At 42.0% G+C, this 22447-nt stretch overlaps 1 protein-coding gene across 3 annotated transcripts in view; it reads right to left on the bottom strand.

The window, feature by feature from the left end:
- MACROD2 (mono-ADP ribosylhydrolase 2) overlaps window positions 1-22447 on the bottom strand; it is a 901283-nt gene that overhangs the window by 19702 nt on the left and 859134 nt on the right. For all 3 annotated transcript variants that reach the window (XM_074817243.1, XM_074817244.1, XM_074817245.1), the window contains exon 16: window positions 21802-21912. In XM_074817243.1, coding sequence (XP_074673344.1) covers window positions 21802-21912 — 111 coding nt within the window. The remainder of the gene's footprint in view (window positions 1-21801; window positions 21913-22447) is intronic.

Here is a 22447-nt window from a genome sequence, read left to right as displayed (position 1 = left end):
GTCCTGACCAAGCTCTCTGTTTTAATTTTTAGAAACCTGTTAGCAGCTAAAACCAAGCTGAACATAGTATGAAACACATTTTCTTGAAAATAAGTGGTAATTGGCAGCACCCAACAACAAAGACCTTACCGGTGATACCTATCGTATCTTTTTTCCCCTACCAAGATGCATGTTCAATAATAATTTTTCAAAAACAATTAAAGAACTGTGCCCTTTTTTTTTAAATCGAGCTCTGCTCTGACTCCTTCAAAGCCAAAATTTTACAGTCAGCTTTAGCTACATGGTGATAAACACAAATCTGCTATAACGGACTAATTTTGCTACGGAGCTCCTCACCTGTCCCAGTTTTCAGGGCTGTTGTTTCAGACCTGGATGGTGACTCATCAAAACATAACAGATGTTTAAACAAAACCCACACAGGCACACTTGTGTGTATTTATGTTCAAGGGCAGTAAGCAATTTTTCATGAATAAATGGCTGGGGGTTGTTTTCCCTCTGTAAAGAAGGAAATAGCCAAGTGATAGATGGCAGCGCTGGATGTATTACCCAAGGCAATGCTCCCCATTCTGCTTGGGAAGCGCCTTCTGCCCCGTGGAGAGAAGCCATCGCTGAAATCTGGCTTCTGGAGATTCGTGCGGCTTTCGCTGTCAGAGGATGTCATTAATGCTGATTGCTGCCCCCATGTCTCTGGTGAAAGCCTGGCATCCTCCTCTACAGCAGTGAGTGAGCCAACACCGGCCAGCCTCAAAGAAATGGGAGGGAAAGCAAACATATTGCAAGTGCTATATTACCTCTTAAGTGTGGATGATGTTTTTAATTTCTGTTGATAACTGGATGAATATAAGAGCAAAATTTTACGACGATGATGTGGAGTAAGATGTTTCCCTAGGAAATAACAGAACTATATCAGAGCAAGGGGTGGTCTAACCTCCTGCACTATGCCAACAGGCAATAACCACATCCTCCTCTGAACACAGAGCATATAGAAATAAGCCACGAGAGGACCCAAATCCTCAAATGACAGCGCTGCCAGAGGGAATCGCATGCCACCTACTCCCAAACTGAGACAAGCCTAAAAGAACAACCTAGCTAGTACTGCGGGCGTTTCAGCTCCATGGTGGCAATCACGCTCTTCCACCCATTTCAGTGGCATCTCTTAAAAACCAGCTTTTACCACTGACATGTTGGGGAGCGAGGGAGGTGCAGAGCCAGGCAGCGATAGCATAGCTGGTGTTAAACACTTGAAATACCCACCCGTCCTCCTGACACTCCCCTCCTCCCATGAAGCCAAGAGTATTTCCAAAACATTAAAAAGCACAATGGAAAAGATGACTCCTGTGGGTTGCTTTTAGAAAAAATTAATCCACCAGCCTGGGTGTTACCATCTGCACCCTAGGAGCACATCACCACATGACTGGCTTGGCCAGTATTTCCTGGCAAGGCTAAAGGCTGGATTTAGATTACCAAATCAGTGAGGTTTATTTGCTCGATTTCTCGGAGAAAATTTTAACACCAAATTCAAAATTCACAGTGTGGGGTAGAAAAATGTTGCCCACCATAGAGCTTCCAGAAAAGCAATTTTGCAGGCCAGGAAAAAGCAAGTGTCAGTACTGGCAGTCATATGCTTGCTTCTCTTCCTTGTGGAGAGCCATTATGCAGTGTTTTCTAAAATTGTAAATGTACTTTCTGGCTCACAATGGGAAACAACACTAATATGCATCACAGGGTGTGAGATAAAATGTGCAGTGCTATTGTTGCCTTTGATTTGTCTCCCATTTATATCAGCTCTCAGTAAGAATTACACAAAGACAGAGCTGCAGATTTTTCTTCTCAACTTTTTCACATTTCATCCTTTGTTTGGTTCATAAATTCTAGCGTCTAACTAGGATGTTACATCAGAGACAGTAATTTACATTTAGATAACATAATGCGAAGAATACTAACAACCATAATCCTCCCCCCTCCAAACAGCTCCAGAGTACTTCCCAACTGACCTCAGCTTTGTAAAACAGGGATCTGGCTTATTTGCATTAAGCTGAACATTTCTTTCTCTTTCTCCAGTAACCTAACATTCAGGGGTTTTTTTGTGCATTTTGTTTGTTTGTCTTCCCGTCCCCCTCCCCCTCTTAATTTTAGTGAGTCGTGCTCCCTGTGCTGCCCCTGACTTAATCTCTACCTATGAAGATGGCTCCAGTTTGTAGTCTAGGAAAAGACCCTGAGCACAGTGGGGTAGTGTGCTAACTATAAGAGGAAGGCCACGTTGTTTCTTGTGAGTTACCTAAGAAAATAGGTAGCAGACACCCCCAAGAACAGCTCTGTGATTGCAGGACACTTAAGAGAGACAGCTTTTCTTCTTCAGCACCCTATGCAAGGACTCACTAGTCCTGGGCAAACAAAAAGCCGGCAACGAGCATTAGAGCCACAGTAAATCACTCTGGAGAAGTACTCAGTCAGGTTCATCACCTCTGACATCTACCAATGTGACACCCAGGTCCAGCGATTTACCAGATTTGCAGCTCAGTCTAGGTGGAAGAGACAAGTACGGGGAGCTTTTCTGTCTCCCAAACAGCTTTATTTCTAATAATGCTTCCCCTTATACGAGCTCATTCCCACTGTTTGAAGAGGTCCATCCTGGTGTTACTGGCCACTCTGGCAACTTCATAAGCAGGAGAAAAAGGGGTCAGAAATTTACTCTATGTTTCACACGTATTGGAGACTTATTTGTATCAAAATAAAGTACATTCAAATGGCAAGTTAGACCAAGGCTGACTTAGGACTGTTACATTAGGTGGAAATTGAAGCAACTGATTTGGAAAGCTTGGGCACATTTTTTCCTCAACCATCTTGCCTTTGCTCCAAATTACTGAAGGTTCCTCCAAGTCCTGTTATATCCCCAGGCACCAAATAGAAACTGAAGGCCAGAAATACAAGCCACATAATACAGAGTCTGAACAAAAGTCTTTAAGAAAAAAAGGTGGCGGGGGGTGAAATGAAACTTTCAGTTTTGTCTCAATATGTTTCTTATCAGAGAATATGCTTCAAAAAACCCAAGATTTTTCCCTTTAGCACTGGAGATCACATCCCCTCTCTCCATCAAACACTCTTTTAACACAGAGGTTGTTCTAGATGCCAGCAGACATAGGTCAGTATTTTCAAAAATAGGTGACTAACATTAGGAAGCTCTTTAAAATGGAGTTTAGATTCTGATTTTCAAAAGCTCTGAGAGCCCAGCATCTCCAGCTGGCTTCAAAGGGTCTTCCCTCATAAGGCGTTTGGGATGTGCTCAGCATTTTTGAAAATCAGGCCACCTATTTGGGATCCTAAACACAGACTTAAAAATTCAACGCCAATTCTCACTGAACTAAGGATCACACCACCTGTCTAACCTGTGCTTAGAAAGCTCAGTGACATTATAACTAACAATATGGCTTTTGCCTTCTTTTTCCCACAACAGAATTTACAGAACTTCTAATAAAACCAGTGTCTATCATGAAAACTGGCAGACTTTTGAGCCTAACAAGATAACTATAATTTTCCTTGAAGCTATTGAGCAGGTCTATAACATCTCCCAAAATCCTCTTAATGGCTAACACAGGTTCTTTAACAATGAGGTGTCCTGAAAGTCAACCAGAACACAGCAGCCAGTGCTGTGGGGTACTCAGAAGTACCACTTGCCATACAGAAGTACTGCAATCCATGCTGGCACACTGCAGTACTGAGCCCTTCCCGTAATGCCATCCCCCTGCTATGGGGTGCCAGAAAACTTTAAGGCTTATACTTGGGATCGTAGCACCAAAGTCAAGACCTCTACCAATTAAGCCAGAAGACAATAATTGTATTAGCAGTTGATAGCAGCAGACTTTCGTCCTGCTAAAGGAGGATGACACACGCACACATTAAAAGCATTTCCTCAAGCTAAACTCCTTCAGATTGCTGGATTTGGACCACGTTTTATGATTTATTCATAATGAAGAGCTTCTTAGCGCGTGAACTTGCAGCTGCCCAAAGCCTTTTCATTATACAGCTTTCAACTATTCTGGTAAAAAAAAAAAAAAAAAAAAAAGGAAAGAAAGAAATTGATATAGTGTTCCAACCTTAGGTCAACCAACAGCAACATCTTCTTCTCCCCTTGAGCACCCACAGCTGAAGGACAACACAGAACACAGAGCTTTTGCCAGCACATAGCATGAAGGTCAGAATTAGAAGGTACAGATGTGCACTATTTCTCATGGTCCAGGTCTACCAATATTTGTACACCAGTTTAAGGATTGCCACTGCCCATAGTCTCCACAAATGCCTCAGCGTCTGTTACTTTCATGGGAACTACTGAAGCTTTCCAAAAGAATGCAAAGAGTGCTAATCCCCCGGTGCAAGTGACTTCAGCCTTGACAGACATTTTCCCAGAGTCACAGATAAAACTGAAGGATTCAGCCGTAAAGGATTAGGAGTGGTGTCACCTAGAATTAAGTCACTGGCCTTGAACCACGTTTTTGTTCAGCCCTGTCAATAGCAAATTTCACAATCTTAAAAACAAGGTTTATTGAGTTTCTTTAAATATATGTATCTCTCTCTTGATTTCCTGAGTAGGTTTAAAGGTCTAGACAATTCACATCATATTGTTTTATAGTTCCCATTTTTTACTACACTTCAGTGCACTAAAAACCATCAATCTGACAGTCTGAGGAGACTCAACCAACTTCTTTTCACAACTGTGCACAGGATGTTTCTTGTGTATGTAAGGAAAGCAAGAAAACAAAATAAACACTTTGCATGGCTCTTTTCACATAGAATCTATTTTAAATACTACAGACCCTAAAAGGGGAGGGCCTGTTAAATAGAAAATAGGTGGTCTTTGACTAAAGAGCTTACAGTTCACAGCAAATCCAGATAAATATCTTAGCTACCCTGTTATTCTGATGTAAGCACCTAAAAGATGTCCCTACATGAGATGTGCTTTGAATTAGAAGTCTGCGGCCTCTCAGTTATCAGGTGTAAGAGTTTATTTGGGGTGGTAGGGAAAAAATAAGCGTTGGGTCTTAATGGGTTGTTTCAGTTCACACTGAGTATCTGTGACAATGATGAGCACTGACTGAAAATCTTATCAGGGTCCTAAGCACAGAGTACCACTGATCCTCAGCCTGGTAAAACCTGCTGTAATTTGGGAGTATTGTGCAAAGCTAACTTTGACGTAGTACTGTGAACTGCAAGTTGACGAGGAATTTACACGGCAGAGGCTAACCTGCGTTTACACATGATAGCCACAGGTTTTGGGTTTGTTCAAGGAATACGGTCTTGCAAAAATGCAACAACTGAATAAAAAAACCCCCTACTTAAGCCTCAAACATACCCCAAACACGGGGAAGGGGGAGGAAAGGGTAAGTCTCCATGTCGTGCCACGTTGCGCAGCACCTCGCAGAAGTTTTGGCTGCTTTGCCTCCCACCATCAAAGCCTGAGAAAGCTCCTGGCTCAGGCTGGAGCCGGACTGGGCAGTCGGCAACAGCCCCGACACCGTGCCAAAGCCACCACCGCTACTGCATCCCGCAGGCAGCGGGTGGTCCTGCTGCACAGGGGAAACGACTGGAAAGGCACATGTGGAGTTGATCAAAATATTTCTAAAAAAACCCTTTCCAGAATCAAATTACTTTTCTTTTTTGTTTGGGTTTTTTGTTTTTTTTTGTTTTTCCTTCAAAAGAACAGATAGTTTTATGGGAAATGTCACGTTTTCAGGGAGTCATACAAACGTAGCCTGAGAAGCCCAAGATTTCCAGACAAACGTTGCTGGCTCTTGCCAAAACTATGAACTGCAGCTATCACATTTCTGCTAAAAAAAAAAAAATAATTAAAAAGCAAAAAACCCTCCCAAATTCAAAAGGAAATGGGTTTTGATTTTGTAAAAAGTTTTCATGGAGGGAGGAACAGGAGAGAAGTGCTTCTGACTGGCTAGCAGGGAGCACCTACGAGTGTGTGTATTGGACATTCATGCAACAAGTATTTCTGGCAGAACTAAGCGAGCTAGTCTTTAACCAGCAGGAGCTGGAGGAAGCCTGCTGGTCACAGATGATACATGTATAAGACAGCAGTACAACTGCGTTAGAAATCCATGAAATGGATGTTCCAAGTAGGCTGCTAAGCATTCAAAGCCATGAAATTTAGGCTGTGCATTCCCTGGGTAGAGACAATCGTGTATGTCGCACTGCACGATACTACCAGTTCAAGTTTAGGAACTGTGCTGCATGCTATACGGCTGTAATGATTCATGATGATAGTAACAATACTAATGGTTGAAAAGATCCTGCTTATCCTTCTGCATGTTCCCTGTCAGCAAAATTCTTCAGTTAGGTTTCATTTCCTTAATACAGTAGTAATTCATAACTCAAGAGACAACTTAACGGTGTACCAATTATGGTACAACAGAAAGTATAATGAAAATAGACCCAAATTAAAGCTTCCATTTACCAACTCTTCACTCTCATGGCACGTTTGCTATAGCAAGCTTAAAAGTTCAGATCCATTTTATTTCTGCGTGTCCTCTGGTTTACTAACTCTGAATTGATACAGCTCCTTCCACAGTCCAAACACAAAAGAACTCTGCAAATAGCTGAAAGAAACAATGAGGACTCCGGGTGACATAGATCACGTACTGTACACAGAATTACTTTCCCCAGAGTGAGCCCACGTAGCAGCGTTTTGTGACATTCATCATTAAAGTTCAGTCCTTGGAGTGCTGCCACTGTGGTCATGCGCAGCCAGCTCTCTGCTGATAAAGCGGAGCTTATAACCAAAGGCCATCCCTCCCGAGGGCAGTGCAAAAGTGATTTGAATATCAGGCCTCAGGAAAGGTGGTTTTCTATTCTTAGCTGGTTTTATTTCAAACAGCCTTTCAAGGGCTGCTAGTGGGCCAATCAGCTTAAGAGCATGATGGTTTATAGCAACAAAACTGTGAAGTCTCCGGAAACTAGAAGCCAGTGAAATGTGGAAAAAGAGTTGCCTTTTTGCCAAAACAAAGTTCCTGGTAATATATAGTGTTGGATAAAGACAAAGCATTTTGCAGAAACACAGAACTTGCACAAACATTGTCACGAAGGCTTTGGGGGCTGCTGGGTGGCAGCCTCTCTGGTGTCCTCAACCACCCTGGCTCAGCACAGCCAAGGCTGGACCAGCCTCCTGTCCCTTCCTCCAGCTTCTCTACGGATGTATCCTCCCAGCTCTGATGTATTCCCCGTGTAGGGACACATATCACCAGCAGCAGGGCTGCTCAGTGAGTAACTGGGGAGCCCCTGCTGCTCCAGGCAATGCCTCCTCAGCAACTCCCAGCAGCATCGCAGCGAGAGGACAAGTGAAACAGTAATTGCGGAGCGTGCCTGGCAATTTGTACCTGCTGCAGTTGCTCTCGAAGGGTTAGAGCTCACTCCTTCACTTCCAAAGCTTGCAGGAGGCCTGACTACTTCAAGCTGTCAGACAGGACAGGGATACAGTAAAGCATGGAGCACCTTCAAGTGGGGCGGTTTCATTCTGCATATGTGTCCTTTGGGTCCTGGGGTCTTTGCCCAAAGACTCTTCCACCATCCAGTCAATTAAGAGAAGGTGCAAAATACCAGATAAATGGCATTTCCTAGCAATTGTAATGAACAAAGTATATAACCAGCTTCTGTAAAAGCAGACTTTGAAATGCCACTGGCTTGCTTCATTTTGAGCACATTCCCAGGGAGAATGTCAGGTCGCATAACTCATTTATCTTTACACAGAGGAGCTCCACTAAACACCAGCCATCATAAAAATACTAACATTCCTTTTTGTGGAAAACAAATATAAAAGAAAAACGCAGCATCTCTCTTAAAAAAAAGCCAGTTAGCACTTCAAAGCTTGCCACATGGTCTGTAAATAGCAATGTCAGTACACCGGGGAGCTGCACTCCTCTTTGTTTAACAACAGCCTGAGTTACTCAGATGGAGGTAGCAATGATACAGGCCTTCCCTTTTGTGTGTAGACACAAAACTACATCGTGCATTCATTTAGATACACTCTTTGCATTTTATTTCCCTTGATGGCTTAAAAAATACCAAGAACTGGAATAGCGTAAGAACAGCATTTCAATCTAGCCTTATATAAAGCACTGCTCTCCTCTGGGCAGTGTGCACCCAGCAACATCTACTTCATATGTACCATGAAGGGGAGTGTCAGGGAGAAAACTGCAGTAATTGAGGTCACGTCCTTGGCGTTTGTGAAGAAACCCCCTCCCACATTTTTCTGTCATCCAGACACTTCAATGTATTTACAGCTAGCCATTTTAATTATATCCAAATATTTATCTCCCAAGTGGCTAAATGAGTAGGTATTTAATTCTAGTGATGCAAACACCTGATGGCTGGGTGCTCTCATTTGCCTGTAAATGCAAAACACAAGCCACTGAATTGAATTATGTGGCAAATGTCCACAGGTACCTCTGAGGTATCCGACATCCCACACAAAATCTGTGCTTCACATGCTTAAACAGCTCTATTTCATGCTTTGTAGGGAGGAGGGAAGAAGAGAAAGAGTTGCGTTTTGGGGTTTTTTTTAAATCTCATTTGCAGTCGTACAGCTAAAGCTTGGAGATTAATAATAAAAGTGTGTATGTGACAATGGAGAAACAAATGCTGTTCAATGTCAAATACAAAGCAAGATGCAAATTTATTTTTCTGTTAATTAACCAAGCTTTCATCTCAACTGCTCTGATCTGTAAATAAAGCTCACAAGCTAGTTTCAAAACAAGTCTGGGAAGGAAGCAAACAACAAAAAAAGAAGCCCCTAAACCAAAATACCCCAAACTACAGTCTCCTAGCACTGGTTAGCTAATTATGTTTGCCATTTTTCGTTCAGGGGGATCTAAACAGATTAAAACAAGTTAAAAGCAAAAGTACCCACGTGCTGGCCTAAGGGCAACAGCCCTCCTCTGAATATCACCAGTCATCTGATGCTGCCAAACTCTACCAAGAACCAAGGGGCATCCCTGAATATTCCGAGATAAGAATGGGAAAGGAAAGATGGACAGGAGGATGGATGGGAGGACAGACAGACAGAAGGAAGGGAGCAAAGAAAGAACAAACAACTGGTCCTCAACACTAAATGACATTACATTCTCCTGCAGCTATGCCTAGCCTCTAAGGAGTTGCTTTCCAAGGTCTTTATTGAAATTGTTCAGGTCCTTAACTGATCTCCTGGGGGGTGAAGGGGGGGGGGCGGGGGGGGAGGCTGAAAAGCCTTAAGCTAATTAAGCATGGCTGAGACATGCTTGATGAGATGGGAAAAACACAAAGCTTTTGAAAGGGTGAAAAATCTCCGACCATCTGGTAGTGGCGTTGCAGAGAGAAGAAAGAGGAAGGACAAAGGGGCAGCTCTCCACAGCGAGGAGGTACAGGACTCCTTTAATTACTGGGTCACTGAGACCATTACCGCTCCAAATGCCTGTGAAAGCCCGCAAAACAAGCTTAGGAGGCTCAGCAAAAACAACAGCTCTTAGCAAGGAAAGCATCTGCAAGAAAGTGAATTGGAGCAGCTTTCCCCAAGATACATCCGCTAATTAGAAATGATAGGTAATAGATGGGGGCGGCAAGGCCCCCGGATCAGAACACGACTTTTTCTGGCGACCTCGCTACCTGTCTCCTCTGATTGCTGTTCTCCAAGGCCCCGCAGATGGTGCTCTCTTTAAATTAATACCACTCCGCCAGCCAGAAGGAAGCTTCTGTTGTACTTGGCAATACAGGTGAACAGCCTGCATTTAGGTTTCAAAATGAATGCCCCAGGTGTTTCATCAATATGGCAAGCAGCTGATGTGCTCCAGCCTCTTCAGGCCTGGTTAAGGCTCATCTGTGTTTTCCCATCTCTAAGACCGGCTAGAGAAAATCACAGCATTCCGAGGGCAAACTTCGCACACCGGAGCAAATCTGAGCTATCTTTGCTCTAAATGGCTTTGTCAGCCATGAGCTGCAAAAGCGCCAGTGCGATCCAAATGAAGAGCCCTCCCCTGACTTTTCCTCTCAAATGAGCTGGATATGGCTACGGCTGACTACAGGTGCAGGCTAGCAAAGAGCAAGCTGGTTTTGACACCAGAAGCTGTGACCAAACCCTTGCCAAGAAGCAGTGCTACGCTAACTCTGGCTTCAGGATGTGAATACGTGCAGCTGATTTCCTTCCCTATCACACGCAAATTCTTCTCCAATTATTTCCGCTGTGTGCTGTGATCCAGTCAGATTCGCAAGCTGCGCAAGAGCAGGCTATATCCATCCTTGGATGGGAGACCTCATTAAAAGGAGGAAGTGGTACCAGCAATCTAAGGCATTGCTCTGCGCTGCTGTCTCCAGGAGCAGATATAAAACCCAGGCCTTGACTACCTGTGGTCATTAAATATCCCGTAGCAGTCGTGATAAGAACAAACAGCATTAACCCCATTCTTTGGCCAAATCTTGACGTGAATTTCTCCCCTCTAGGCTCCCCTTGAACGTTCATTTGGAAAGAGTTCCTGTGTCTTAAACTATCACACTTTTAATTCAGTACTGTTAAACATTGGCTGCATTTAATGCCAGAAGGAACAGTTTCACAAGCAGATTCTGTGATCTCTGTATATATCAGCTTCTAAGATAACTTGGGTTCCTTTAGATAGGTACCGGATATATATGTATTTCTTATCATCTGCTTTTCATGCTCACACACTTCAAAAGCCAGCTGGATCTGCATGCAGAACTGCATCCAGAAAATCTACTCCCCTCCACATCCTACGTAATGCTGGAAGCAGGCAATATTAGAAATAGTTTAAAGGTTTTTTCCTTTTTCTTTTTTTTTTTTAAAAAAACTTGCCTATGTTGCAGGGCCAAGAGATTCAAAACCAAGCTAAAAAAGCATCCAAACTTTTGGACACTTACCTGAAAAGCAGCTGTGCTCCTGCTGGCCCTTGATGCCGTGGGGGACTGCAGTACCACTATGTGATTACCGAGTCACCTGCTGCAGACCGTGCAGTTCATGACTCAGGTTTATATGTGCAAGCAGATTTATGATGAGACACACATTAAAAAAATTTACAATTGTATAAAGTGACCACAATAGCTGTATTTACTACACACTGGACAGTTACTACTTTGGAAGACAGAGAGGTAAGACAAAACCTCAGAGGATGCCAGTTTTGCCACTCCAAGACCAGTGTGGGAGTTGTTACACTAATGTAAGAGTAACCGTAAAATATCTGCTGCCCCAAGGTGGAGGCCCCAGAAAATGAGAGCATAACTCTGGTCTCTTTTGGAGATCCAGCTTTGTAGACCAATGTGACCACCAGAGAGGAGTTCCTGCTTATCCACAGGAAGGACAGGGCGTGCTGGCAGGGATCACACCAAGACAGAGTGAAGGTGCGAGGTGAGATGCCAAGAGGCAGGGTCAGGACTGAACTGAGACGTGATTGCAGCAGCCGTGCAAAACTCAGAGCCATAAGCATCCAAACCCAACTGAGGGAGAGGGACTGTGCCAGTGCTTACCCTTGGTCTCGTACCCTGCTGATCAGAGCATACTGGAAATAAATCTGAATTCGAGTCCGTCTCTGTGCTGGGTCAACCCCCGACCCTCATGTCCTAGAGACCCCTGCAAGACAGCCATGTGGGAAAGCCCCTTCCATCCCTTCCATGCACTTTGGGACACCATCAATGAAAACGCGTGACATGCAGAGCCCTTTCCACACTCAGAAAGAGCAAAACAAAAGGCAGTGTAGACGCTGCACACACAAAACAGCAAGTCCTTCTCAATTTTCTGCCCTCTTCAGACCAGCTGGGTCCTGGGCCAATGGGGGCACCACGCTCAGGTACTGGCACCCCAGAGAGGGAGAAATGGTAAGACACAGCCCTGCAGACTACCTCCCTGTTCAGTCTACGAGCTTTTCTGCTAATCTTCCCTGTTGCCTGGACAGCTGGAAGAATCAACCAATTTAATTTCCTTGAATTGAGCTGCTGCACTTAGGTACTGATTTTTCAGCCCAGTGACATCTTATTTTGAAGCACCTGAGGTATCTCCATTTGCGCTCATTTGACGCTTTTGTGCTACACTGACAGATCATACAAACACATCCAGCAAATGCGTTTTAACTGATGAAACACCTTGTAACCATGATAGCATTTGGCCACAGATTGGGAATCTCAATTTCTTCCAGGCACTGAGACAGTGACTTTGCCACCCTGACCCCCTAACTGTATACCATTGTTAGCTGTAACCAGGGGGCAATGGAGAAAAGATTATTGACTTTTTCTTCTCAGAATCCAGAACACAGTTTAACTGATTTTCTATCCAGGTAAGAATGGTATAGCCTGTAAGTGACTGCTTATTTCCTCCACAGAGAAAATGCTGAATGTGTAAACATGCTGTCTTTCAAGGGCTGTCAAGTAATGTAGGTATTGAGTGTTTTTTGACAGGATGCTGTAAATGGAATAAAGGAGTTTTTGGCCTCTGCGGTAGCTATGATTACTGGCAGAGCTATGCCCTTCACACTAGTGATTGGGGAACAAACAAACAAAAAAGGCTGCACATCTGCAGAGGAGAATAATGAGATGAAAGGCTTACGTGTCCCAACATTTCAGGGTAAAGACCCTGGACCAGTGAAACAATAACGAAGGGCATTCTGTGGTTGAAATGTGCCAGCTGCAGAAAGCTATGGATTTTAAAACTCAACATAGAAGCCACAAGCAAATTCTGAACATGGGAGAAAAATCCTTAATAATTGTTAGAGCAAAGAACAGTGTTAATCAGGTACGGAACAATTATACTATGAATATTCCAGCATGTATATGGGTAAGTAAAAGACAACACTGTTCCATACTCCTCATATTTCTCTTGGATCTCTCAAATAAAACCAAGTGTTTTTGCAGCTGCCCATAGACTGTCTATAGCTGCAACTCAAAGTGCATCATCCAGAGCACCCACTTTGCTGGACTGGTTTAATTGCAGCTACGAACACATTCACAGCCCACAGAAGTGCTCCAGGAGAGGACCTTCAGAGCTCATGCAAGACCCCAAAAAGGAGATGCTGAACTTTTTGTTAAATAACAGGAAGTCCCAAAAAGCTGCGCTCCTGCGCCAATATGTTGAGATACCACTACTGCATGATTAAGATACAGGTGCAGTTACAGAGATGTAGGAGGCGAGATTAAATACTAGCTTCCTCCCTGGCAGATCATTCAGTGTGACTAGAGACAGGGTCAGCTTGGGCTGCTGGGATAACACTACGGGCCAGGTATACTGGTGGTGACCTCACATGCTCATCTGGAGACAAAATGTGATGAAAGCCAACCAAGCGGAGGAAAACTGTTCCAGATGGCAAGATCTGCTCGAGAGAACACTCACCTGTCAACTGCATTAGGAAAAGGTGAGGGGATAAGAAAACCTGCTGCCAAAAAATAATGGGTAACGGGCAGAAAAAAAGAAGAGAAAATCCAGAGGTATGAGGAAAGCGTAATGCTTCAAGGATCTGAATGAGATCAGGTGGGATTCTTCCTGCTCTGGGTCCACAGTAGTGAGAAACAGATTTAATCTCAGTTGGGGTCATGCCCTATCAAGGCAACCTCCATTTTGCAAGTTGTAGACACATCTTCCCTCTCACAGTGTAATAGTCCCTCCTTGTACAGCACTGGCCTTCCTCTCCAAGCGCCAGGAGCAAGGGCACCTATGAAGCCATGGTGTACCTCCCTGGCAGAGCCCACGCTGTGGGGATGTGCAGAAGAGAAAACAGAACCAAGCTGAATCAAAAAATGTGCCTCCTGACCCACCTGATAGTATGCAGAGTAGATACGACCCTTCTCAAGGTCAACTACTTACCCACACCACTGGGCACAACTACAGCAATAAAGCTACTGACATTGAAGTGACAACGCTGCTCCCCTGCTCTCCCAAAAGAACAAGCAAGGGAATCTTTTGGTCTTAGGACATATGCTGCTTTCTTTGAATTTGATCCTGTTCTATACTTGAAATAAAAGACAGTTCTCCCAAATCGTCCCTTCTCCACTCCCACTGCTTGTGGTTTTTTTCCAACTTAGTCATGACCTCACTCTACTCACTCTATTTCATTAAAAACACTGGCTAAGTGAAGTTTCTTTCTCTGCTGCCCTAAAGTGTGTGGCCATTTGTGTTCATGAAGTTGCTATAAAATAGTGCAACAACCTGAGCGGCGTGGTACACCTATATGTAACGTAAGCAAGGGTGAACATGGAATTTCCATTTCCCAGAGACAGCTCAGTTGGATCTGTGCGTATTCCATCATAAATAAACTTTATTAAAGGAGGTAGGATTCCAAAATTAGTCAGTGCATAACAAAATTAATCCTCCTTTTGTAGCAGACAGGGCACAGGAACATTAAATTCGACCACAAGGGATCAAATTCTTTCCTCGGGTAGCTCCCTGCACTCCATCGGTCTGCTGGCCCTATTCTAATTTAAGACCGAAGTTCTCACTGCCACAAACAGGAGTTAAGCCCACTGCTCAAACAGACGCCTCTGTAGCCATATAGTATATTTAAAAATGGTGCCATTTCTCTGGAGGTGCTAAAGCTAATTTCCAGATATACTGTTAACTATGATGCCATCTGTAACAGTGCAGTCCTTGGCCAGTGAGCCCTACTTTTTCAATATGTTACAGGAAAAAGTTTCTAAGATGTCAGTGTCTCTCCCATATTCCTTTCACTTGTTCCTTGGGTGCTATTTGAGATGATTTGAAAGAGATACACGTTTCGTTTGCATAAGGCACCGCTGCCTCTCTGGAGCTTTGAACTAAACCCAAAGCCTAGTAGACTTGGACACCACCACATGAAATATGGATTCTATTACCTTTCCAGTTTTCATATGCTAAAAGGGCATTATCAGTATCTTAAAGCTCTTTTAAGCCTTGTAGCTCACAAGTACAAAACATGTAACAACATGTAATACTATTATAAACATATGAGGACTTAGAATGACTTCATAGCATCTGCTTTTCAGTGGGATTTCATTACTTTAGATTTTTTGGCATTCCTACCATGGAAAATAAAAACGAAAATGGCACTTCAAATTATGCTGTTAAAAATATCCAGTTTCTCCTCCAGCTTCTCAGAGGATTTAATTTTTTTTATTTCTTTTAATTTTCTGGATATGGAAAAGAGTTCTAAAAATTATTTTACTTGATTTAATGCTGAGTGTGTTTCAGTTCAGTACTGTAACATGAGTTAATTAAACTAAACAAAGGCCACATTGTCAACACTTTCAGCAAGAGCAAAGAGATGATATTTTAAAATGAAATAAAAATTGCCAATTTATAATAGTATTTCTATTCTGCTTACTGAAAATGAAATGAAGCAAGCAATCAAATACACACAATAAACCTTAAACACTATAATTGTTAAAGTGTTCCCTTTTCTTGTTTCTTTTTTTCTTTCCTTTTGGCTTTTTGTCTTGTACCCTACTATCAAGCCTGATAACATAAAGTGACTGTGACAGCAGGCAAAATGTTTAAGCTGAAAAATTCCTTTACGTTTTCTACTTTTTATTAGAAAAGCACACAGAAAAAATATATCATTTGTCATTGAAAGAGATGAAAAATAATTAAAACTTAAAATTGATCTTGCACCACCTATTCTTTACGTACATTCAGGCTAGAATCTGATATACAGAGCGTAATGAAAAGAAACAGGTTCCTTCTGTGGCAGGGAAAAAAATATGACTTTTTTCCCCCCCAGGAGACTGAAATCCATATCTGGAGCAGACTACTGACAGTGTAATAACCATCCTGTCCTGCCAACGCACAGTGCTGCTCAGCACAGCCCAGGCAGTACCCTTAGGGAAGGTTTGGGGGGGGTCTGCATCCCATTTGCTGCCTCTCTCAGAGCCTGAGAGGAACATCATTTTGGGCAGCATGTGCTGCCTGATGTGGTATGACTTCTGCACCGGCCTGGGCTTAGAAAATGAATGAACCCCATCACCTCCGTGGGCCTGCTGGTGCATACCACTGGCCACGACAGCCCGCAAGGGGACACGGATCAGCAAAGCTGGTCCACAGAAGCGACGCTCCCTCCTAATAATACTGCTGATCCTTTGCCACCAGTGAAGCAATTGCTCATAGTAAGTACCATTTGCTGATATAAGAGCCTGGAGACCTCCCAGTTCAACACTGACAAAGCCACCACAAATATAACCATGGAGACTGGAACCAAAAAACCTCACCCCTCCCTTTCCAAGCTGCAACATCCAAGTGGAGCACAGAACATGCTCGCACAGAGCCACTCACAAGCAGGTCAACTTCACCTGTCTTCACCTTTTAACAGAGCTACCCCTATTCCATACCTATGCAGGACATTTTCAGCGCATTCATGAAATTCAACGTACCGTTTTGCAAACCTGTAATACAATGCTTCCTCCCCTTCTAAAAGTAAACTTGTGATAGGCTAAAAGGTTTCTTTTCCCTGCCTACAGTTATGGCCTTTGCTTCTTCCACAAGAAATTACCTGCATATGCTTTTCTGCCACACCTGTGATGCCTTCAGAAAAGCAAAGTGCTTTGCACTGGGAGATACAGACCAACCAGCCCTTGGACCACCACAGACTGACCACAGCAGGCTGGCAAGTAGAATCAGGTCGCAAAAGCTCCTCACCTGGCTGATATTGCAGCTGCAAAGCTCACTTGAGTTCCGTAAAGTTCTCAAGAAAATAAAGGCACATAAAGCGAGGAAAGGCACTTTTTTGGCTTTCCAGAGATAATCTTGTTACTGTGTACCACCAACTACTTCCAGCTACTTGCTTTGCAACAGTCCATCTCTCTGCATAGCTTAGAGCTTTAGACATGCGAGTTTAAATACCCATTTGCAATTTTCTGGTTCCACAGCACTTCCAGCATTTCTGCAAAAGGACCAAAGATGCACCTTTTTTAAACTTTGCCAAATATCAATACCTGTCAGAGCAGATTTTAAAGATTTCATGATAAAGATTAAAGATTTCAAATTCAGGGCCAGACTATTCTGTAACAGCCCCCAAAATGTCATCTGATCCCTTCAGTATGGGTGGCTATCAGAAACCAAACACACAGTATCTGATTCAGGATATTTATTCCTTTCTTCTTTGTGCAACTGAATAAAAGAAGTTGGAGCCTTTGTAGTAGCTATTCAGAAGCCACAACACTCCAAAATACCTTTGTATTCTTTTCTTTGCAAACAAAAAGGAAATATCTTTTAAAAGATATATAAGGAAGATTTTTAAAATCTTTTTATTTTTTTTTCAAAACGCCTCATCCATCTCCTCTTGAAGCTGAAAAGTTTGGTTAAGAAATAAAAGGTAGTTACAATTGCCATGACTCAAGAACAAAGATGTCAGATTTGTCTGAAAAGATCTTTCTCAAGAAGTACTTAGTTTCTCTATAGCCACAATGTCATATCAAAGAAAGTCATTATTTTGACAATATTTACAATGATACCAAGACATGTGAAAATTCTATATATGCCTAAGACAGAAACTGTAAAGAAAACTGAGAGCTCTTTTCCTCCAGGTTTTGGAATACGTTATTGTCTCCAAGATTATGTCATAAAATTATCTCTCTTGCTAAAGTACAGATGCGTAAATGACCTGAAAATCCAGCTCTTTAAGTGCAGAATGGATGAAATGAAGGCTATGGAGTTACATAGCTATTCATGTAACAAAGACTGTTGAACAAAACTGGGCTTAGCTAGAACAGAAATTAGGCAGAATTCAAATTTACAGTAAACAGGCACTGACCAGAAGACCAGCAAAGGAAATTGCACATACTGCAAATGATTTAAACCACGAAACTTCCCCCAGCCTATTCCCAAGCCTGCCTTAATATTGCGTGAGACATACAGAAAAAAAGTTTAATACAGTTCCCTAAACACGGCATTCCAACAGGCTAAGATGCAAGTGCACAGAAATACTAATTGTAAGGCCTGTGTCCTGCTCTTAAGCTAAATCCCTAGCTACTTTAATATCCATTTTATAGGCATTAGTTGTGGCAGTTTGCTCCTTGATTGTGCTTCAGCAACAACATGCTTCTGCATTTCTGGACTTGTCCAATGGAAAATAAATGTGTCCTTTTTCCAGTGAGGATGCTACCCAACCACCTAGATTTGTTTCTTGGGTGGAAAAACATCCCAGGTCAAGCTTGAATCATGTTCCGAATGGCACAATAAGATGAAATATTTTAGCCCAAATACAGAAGAGAGCCAACAGAAAAATAATGGCTCTGTCTGTTCATATTCCAGTGCTCTGACAGAAATCCTATCCTCCAAAGAGTTAAGCAACTTCCAGAGACGATCAGTGAGGGAAATCATCATATCTAATGTCTTTATGAAGGGAGATAGAAAGAGGTGGGAAATAAGAAGATAGAGGGGAAAGCAGGCTCAGAGGAGGAAATGGCTACATATTCACACAAATAAACAAGAATTTCATTTCCATGTGCTGCAAATTGTGTTGTGGAAAAACTGGGCTGATTAAAGCTACAACTAAATGCTGTCATTGCAACATGACGGGACTATTTCCAAGTGTGCATATAAAGGGACTGCTGAACAGTATATTAAAAGCATGTGCACTTACCTAGTCAGCAAATAGGTCAGTGATCACCACTTACTCTGTTTTTTAATAAAGGGATTTGAGATTATTCCCTAATCTTATAAGAAACACAGATTTTCATTATTCTTTTGTGAACTAGAATGAATGCATTATAGTAGCTAGAAAAAAATTAAAAAGGCATCTTAGTTTGTCTTTCTTCAGTTGCTCCCTAGTAATGTATAACTTTAAGTTATGGTTGGAAAAAAAGGAATAAATTGGCACACGCTATATTTTATTACTGATTTTGGAAAAAAGCAACAGCAGGTTTTCATGAAACACACACAGTGCCTCACATTGTTAAATCCTTCAGGGTAATCTGGCTTCTTTCTTACTGCTGGCAATGGGAAACAGTAGTGAGATTGCCAAGACTTTGATTCTTCGTTCCTCTGGGCTCTCAGCGCCCCAGAACTTCGAAAGCACCAGGATCCATAACTCCTTGGTAATAGGTACTACGGTGTGACCCTGGAGCTGTGAAGCCAAATGAGCTATACAGAAAGGACCCTGCAAGGCCTAAAATCCCCCAAAACACATAGATGAGCTGGTAGTAAAGCCTGCACAATTAGATCAGAAGCTTTACCTATGGTTTTGTCAGAAGTTTGCGAAAACTGAGACACATCTCAAAACCAGCAAGAAACAGTGATTTTTCCATGGAAAACCAGATCACTGAAAAAATTCCTAGCACACTTCAAAGCCATAATCAGTAACTAAGCAGAAATCTAGCTTTAGGTTGAAAAAGGGACTTTGATCTTTGTTGGTCATTTAGTGGCTTCCACAGCTCCAGTGCTGGGGACAGGTCACAGATGACTCCCATTAATCTAATGGGTCCCGGCGAGAGAGAGGGAGAGAGGAGAACAGCAGCTATGTGCTATCCTTCGCTCCAGGATGAGCTTGGTAACACCAAAAAATTATCAGGCGTAGAGCAGAAAGACCAGGTAGTTTGCAGTTTACTTGCTACGTTTGGCTATGCATATAGCTCTAGTACAGGTCAAAGCCACGTAAGATCTGTGTATTTCTATTTAATGGGACTAGCAGTCCCACGTTAGCTTTTTTCCACGTGTTTTTAGACAAAAACGTGCCGTTTCATTGTATTTCAAATGTACGGTGGATGCTGCTGGAAAACTATTTAACTGAATTAGTTTATGAGACACCACTTGGGTTACATGAAATAAAGTTATGTATTGAATCTCTGGTTTATGCCAGGTAATCTCCTTCCGTTAAGAGAAGTTTCTCTCTGGGGAATATATCTTATTTTATCAGCCTGAAGTTCAGCTGATTTTCTTTTTTTACCTCTCTTTGTCCAGATCCACCTTGCTTTGTGGAGAACTTTCAAAACTCACACGGCAGTGTATGTGCCCACCAGAACTGGAAGCATCTAGCAAGATGAGTGCTGAGGGTGCTCTACATGTTCTTATACCCATAAGAATGAAACAAAGCAAGGGAATGCCTTAATTTCCTTTCCTTCTCAAAGCCCTGAAAAAGCAGAGCCTCAATTGCCTTTCCTTCTCAAAACCCTGAAAAAGCACCCATTTATTTTCCCTGACCCAAAGACAGTATGTTTGGAAGAAGCTGAACAGAATATCTATGCAGTAACCTAAGTGCTGTTACCCTGCAGGTAGACTCAACACATCGTCTCCTTTTATCATGGAACTGACCAAAAGTTCACTTAAATCAATGAGAGTCCTTCTATGAACTTCAATGAGCTTTGGATTAGACGAATCTTGTACAGGAGCAATACCTGAGCCCCCGGATAGGAACACATTCCAAAACGTTTGGAAAGAACCTTTTACTTATTTAGTACTTGAACCTTTTAAATCAGAGGCAGGAAAAGGAAAAGTGCCAAGAACAACCCTTTTCTGACATTACCTTCGTTTCCTTAATGTTACATATTTTAATAGTAGGTAGAACAGATGGTGAAATATAATCTCTCCACTGAGAACTAAATGACAGTGACTAGCTGTAGGGGACACTAAAGTATTAAAGAGAAGGAAATGTACAAATAATGAAAGTACATTTTGTCCAACTTGCTTTTGATGAGGCATAAAATAAAATGTAAATAATTTCTATTAGGAGGAAATTAATATAACGACTTTGGTATTTGCAATCAGAGTGAGCTTGTATTATATAACCTGGATTTGCAACTGAGGTAGTGCAATACCATTTACTTGGATTTGAAGTAAGGATTATATCAATTCTATTTTCACCATCAGTAATAAAGCACAAAACCGATACCATTAACATGACTGATAATAAAGAGATGTGATTAGTCTCAGCTTGGATAGGCAATTAAAAAAAAAAAAAAAGGAGAGGAAATGTTGTTTAGCTGTATATGAACAAAGAGGTTCTATTAACCTGGGTTTGCAGTGAAGAAAAGTGTCAATATTGCTAACATAGGTTTGCAATTAAGTTGGTGTCAATGTGGCTGGGAAAAGGAGTTCATAATTAGGACAACACAGTTAGTATTGACCTGAATTTTCAATAAAAATCATGTCTGCATTTTAATTTGGAACTGTAAAATTCATCCCTGTGCTCTGCAAATGACCGTATAATTATTAACTTGCAGTTACTTTACAATTAGAGAATTATTTACATAATATGTTATTTTTTTATATAACCATGTGCCTGTTACAAATGGTGAGCTGCATGTAGGGTTCCCAGAAGTGTCCAACACTTAAAATTAAACTTCTACATTTCTTTGCAGAAGCATTCCTAAGGATTTAAATACTTTACTCACAGAAAAAATTACTGCTTCAGCAAGACTATGCTCCTGCTCCAAATATGGGTTTCTTTATTAGAATTACTAGTTCTAGTTAATTACTAGTTAAATCTCTATTAATGACCTCACAAATAATTATCATACCCATTTATTGTAAATATTCTCAATGCTTCTAAGGAACGTGATCGAGAGGGTACTTAAATGGACATAAATTGGTTGTTCAATCAGCCTTATGTACTTCAATGCAGAAAACCAACAATGAGAAGAGTATTTATTTTACAGTCACTTTAGAACCTGAGCCTGCACTTTTTTGCACTTACTTTCCTATGTAAATCCAAGTCCAGTATATCAAAACAACACTCACGGATAGGCAAGGAAGGATTTTTCTTAGGAAAAAAACCCAACCCGCTTTTATGTGCTCTTTCCATGTTTCCTCACAATAGAAAAGGAGAACATGAGCCCAGCAGCATTCTCTGTCTCAGTCTGTTTTAAAAGTAACCTCACCTCCTTCTTCTTCTTCTTCTTCTTCTTCTTTTCCTGCTTCTTCTTTTTCTTCTGCACCATGAATCAAAGGTATCTCAACTTCTGTTGTGCCTTCTTGGTTCAACAATGGCTCTGAATAAATTTGATAAAAAGAAGATGAACAGTGAGGCTTTTCAGAATGGACATAAAAGGATTAACATGCACTGGAGAGATTACCATTAAAAACACTGGCAGAGGAAAAAGATCCTTTTCCCCAAAGGTACAGATACAAAAGCTGTCTGAGGGAAATCCAAGGGGCTGTAGTTGAGAGCAAGGCCTTGATCCTCCAAGATGCTGAGAGTTCTGGGCTTTAGCACAAAACCCCCACGTGCCTGGCTCCAGGCACAGGCCATCACTGGGGCTCGCCACAAGTGGAGAGACACGCGTACTCAAGTGTTTTGCTGGACTGGGGACAGAGCATTCACTGCTCTGAATGTACAAGGCTGAAATGCTTGTCATTAGGTATAAGAAATGCAATGTTCACTTGTTTCTTTAACAGTTGCAGCCATTAAGAAGTCAGCTTTTATCACAGAGAATCCATAGGTACTCCCCTGCTCAGGGTTGAATTTAGAGTTACCGTAAGATCGGGCTCCACAGATTTAGCTTAGTAGGTATGGAGAAAGAAAGG

Source organism: Strix aluco, chromosome 3 (assembly GCF_031877795.1).
Source record: "Strix aluco isolate bStrAlu1 chromosome 3, bStrAlu1.hap1, whole genome shotgun sequence".
NCBI lineage: Eukaryota > Metazoa > Chordata > Aves > Strigiformes > Strigidae > Strix > Strix aluco.
This window is presented reverse-complemented; position numbering and strand designations above follow the sequence as displayed.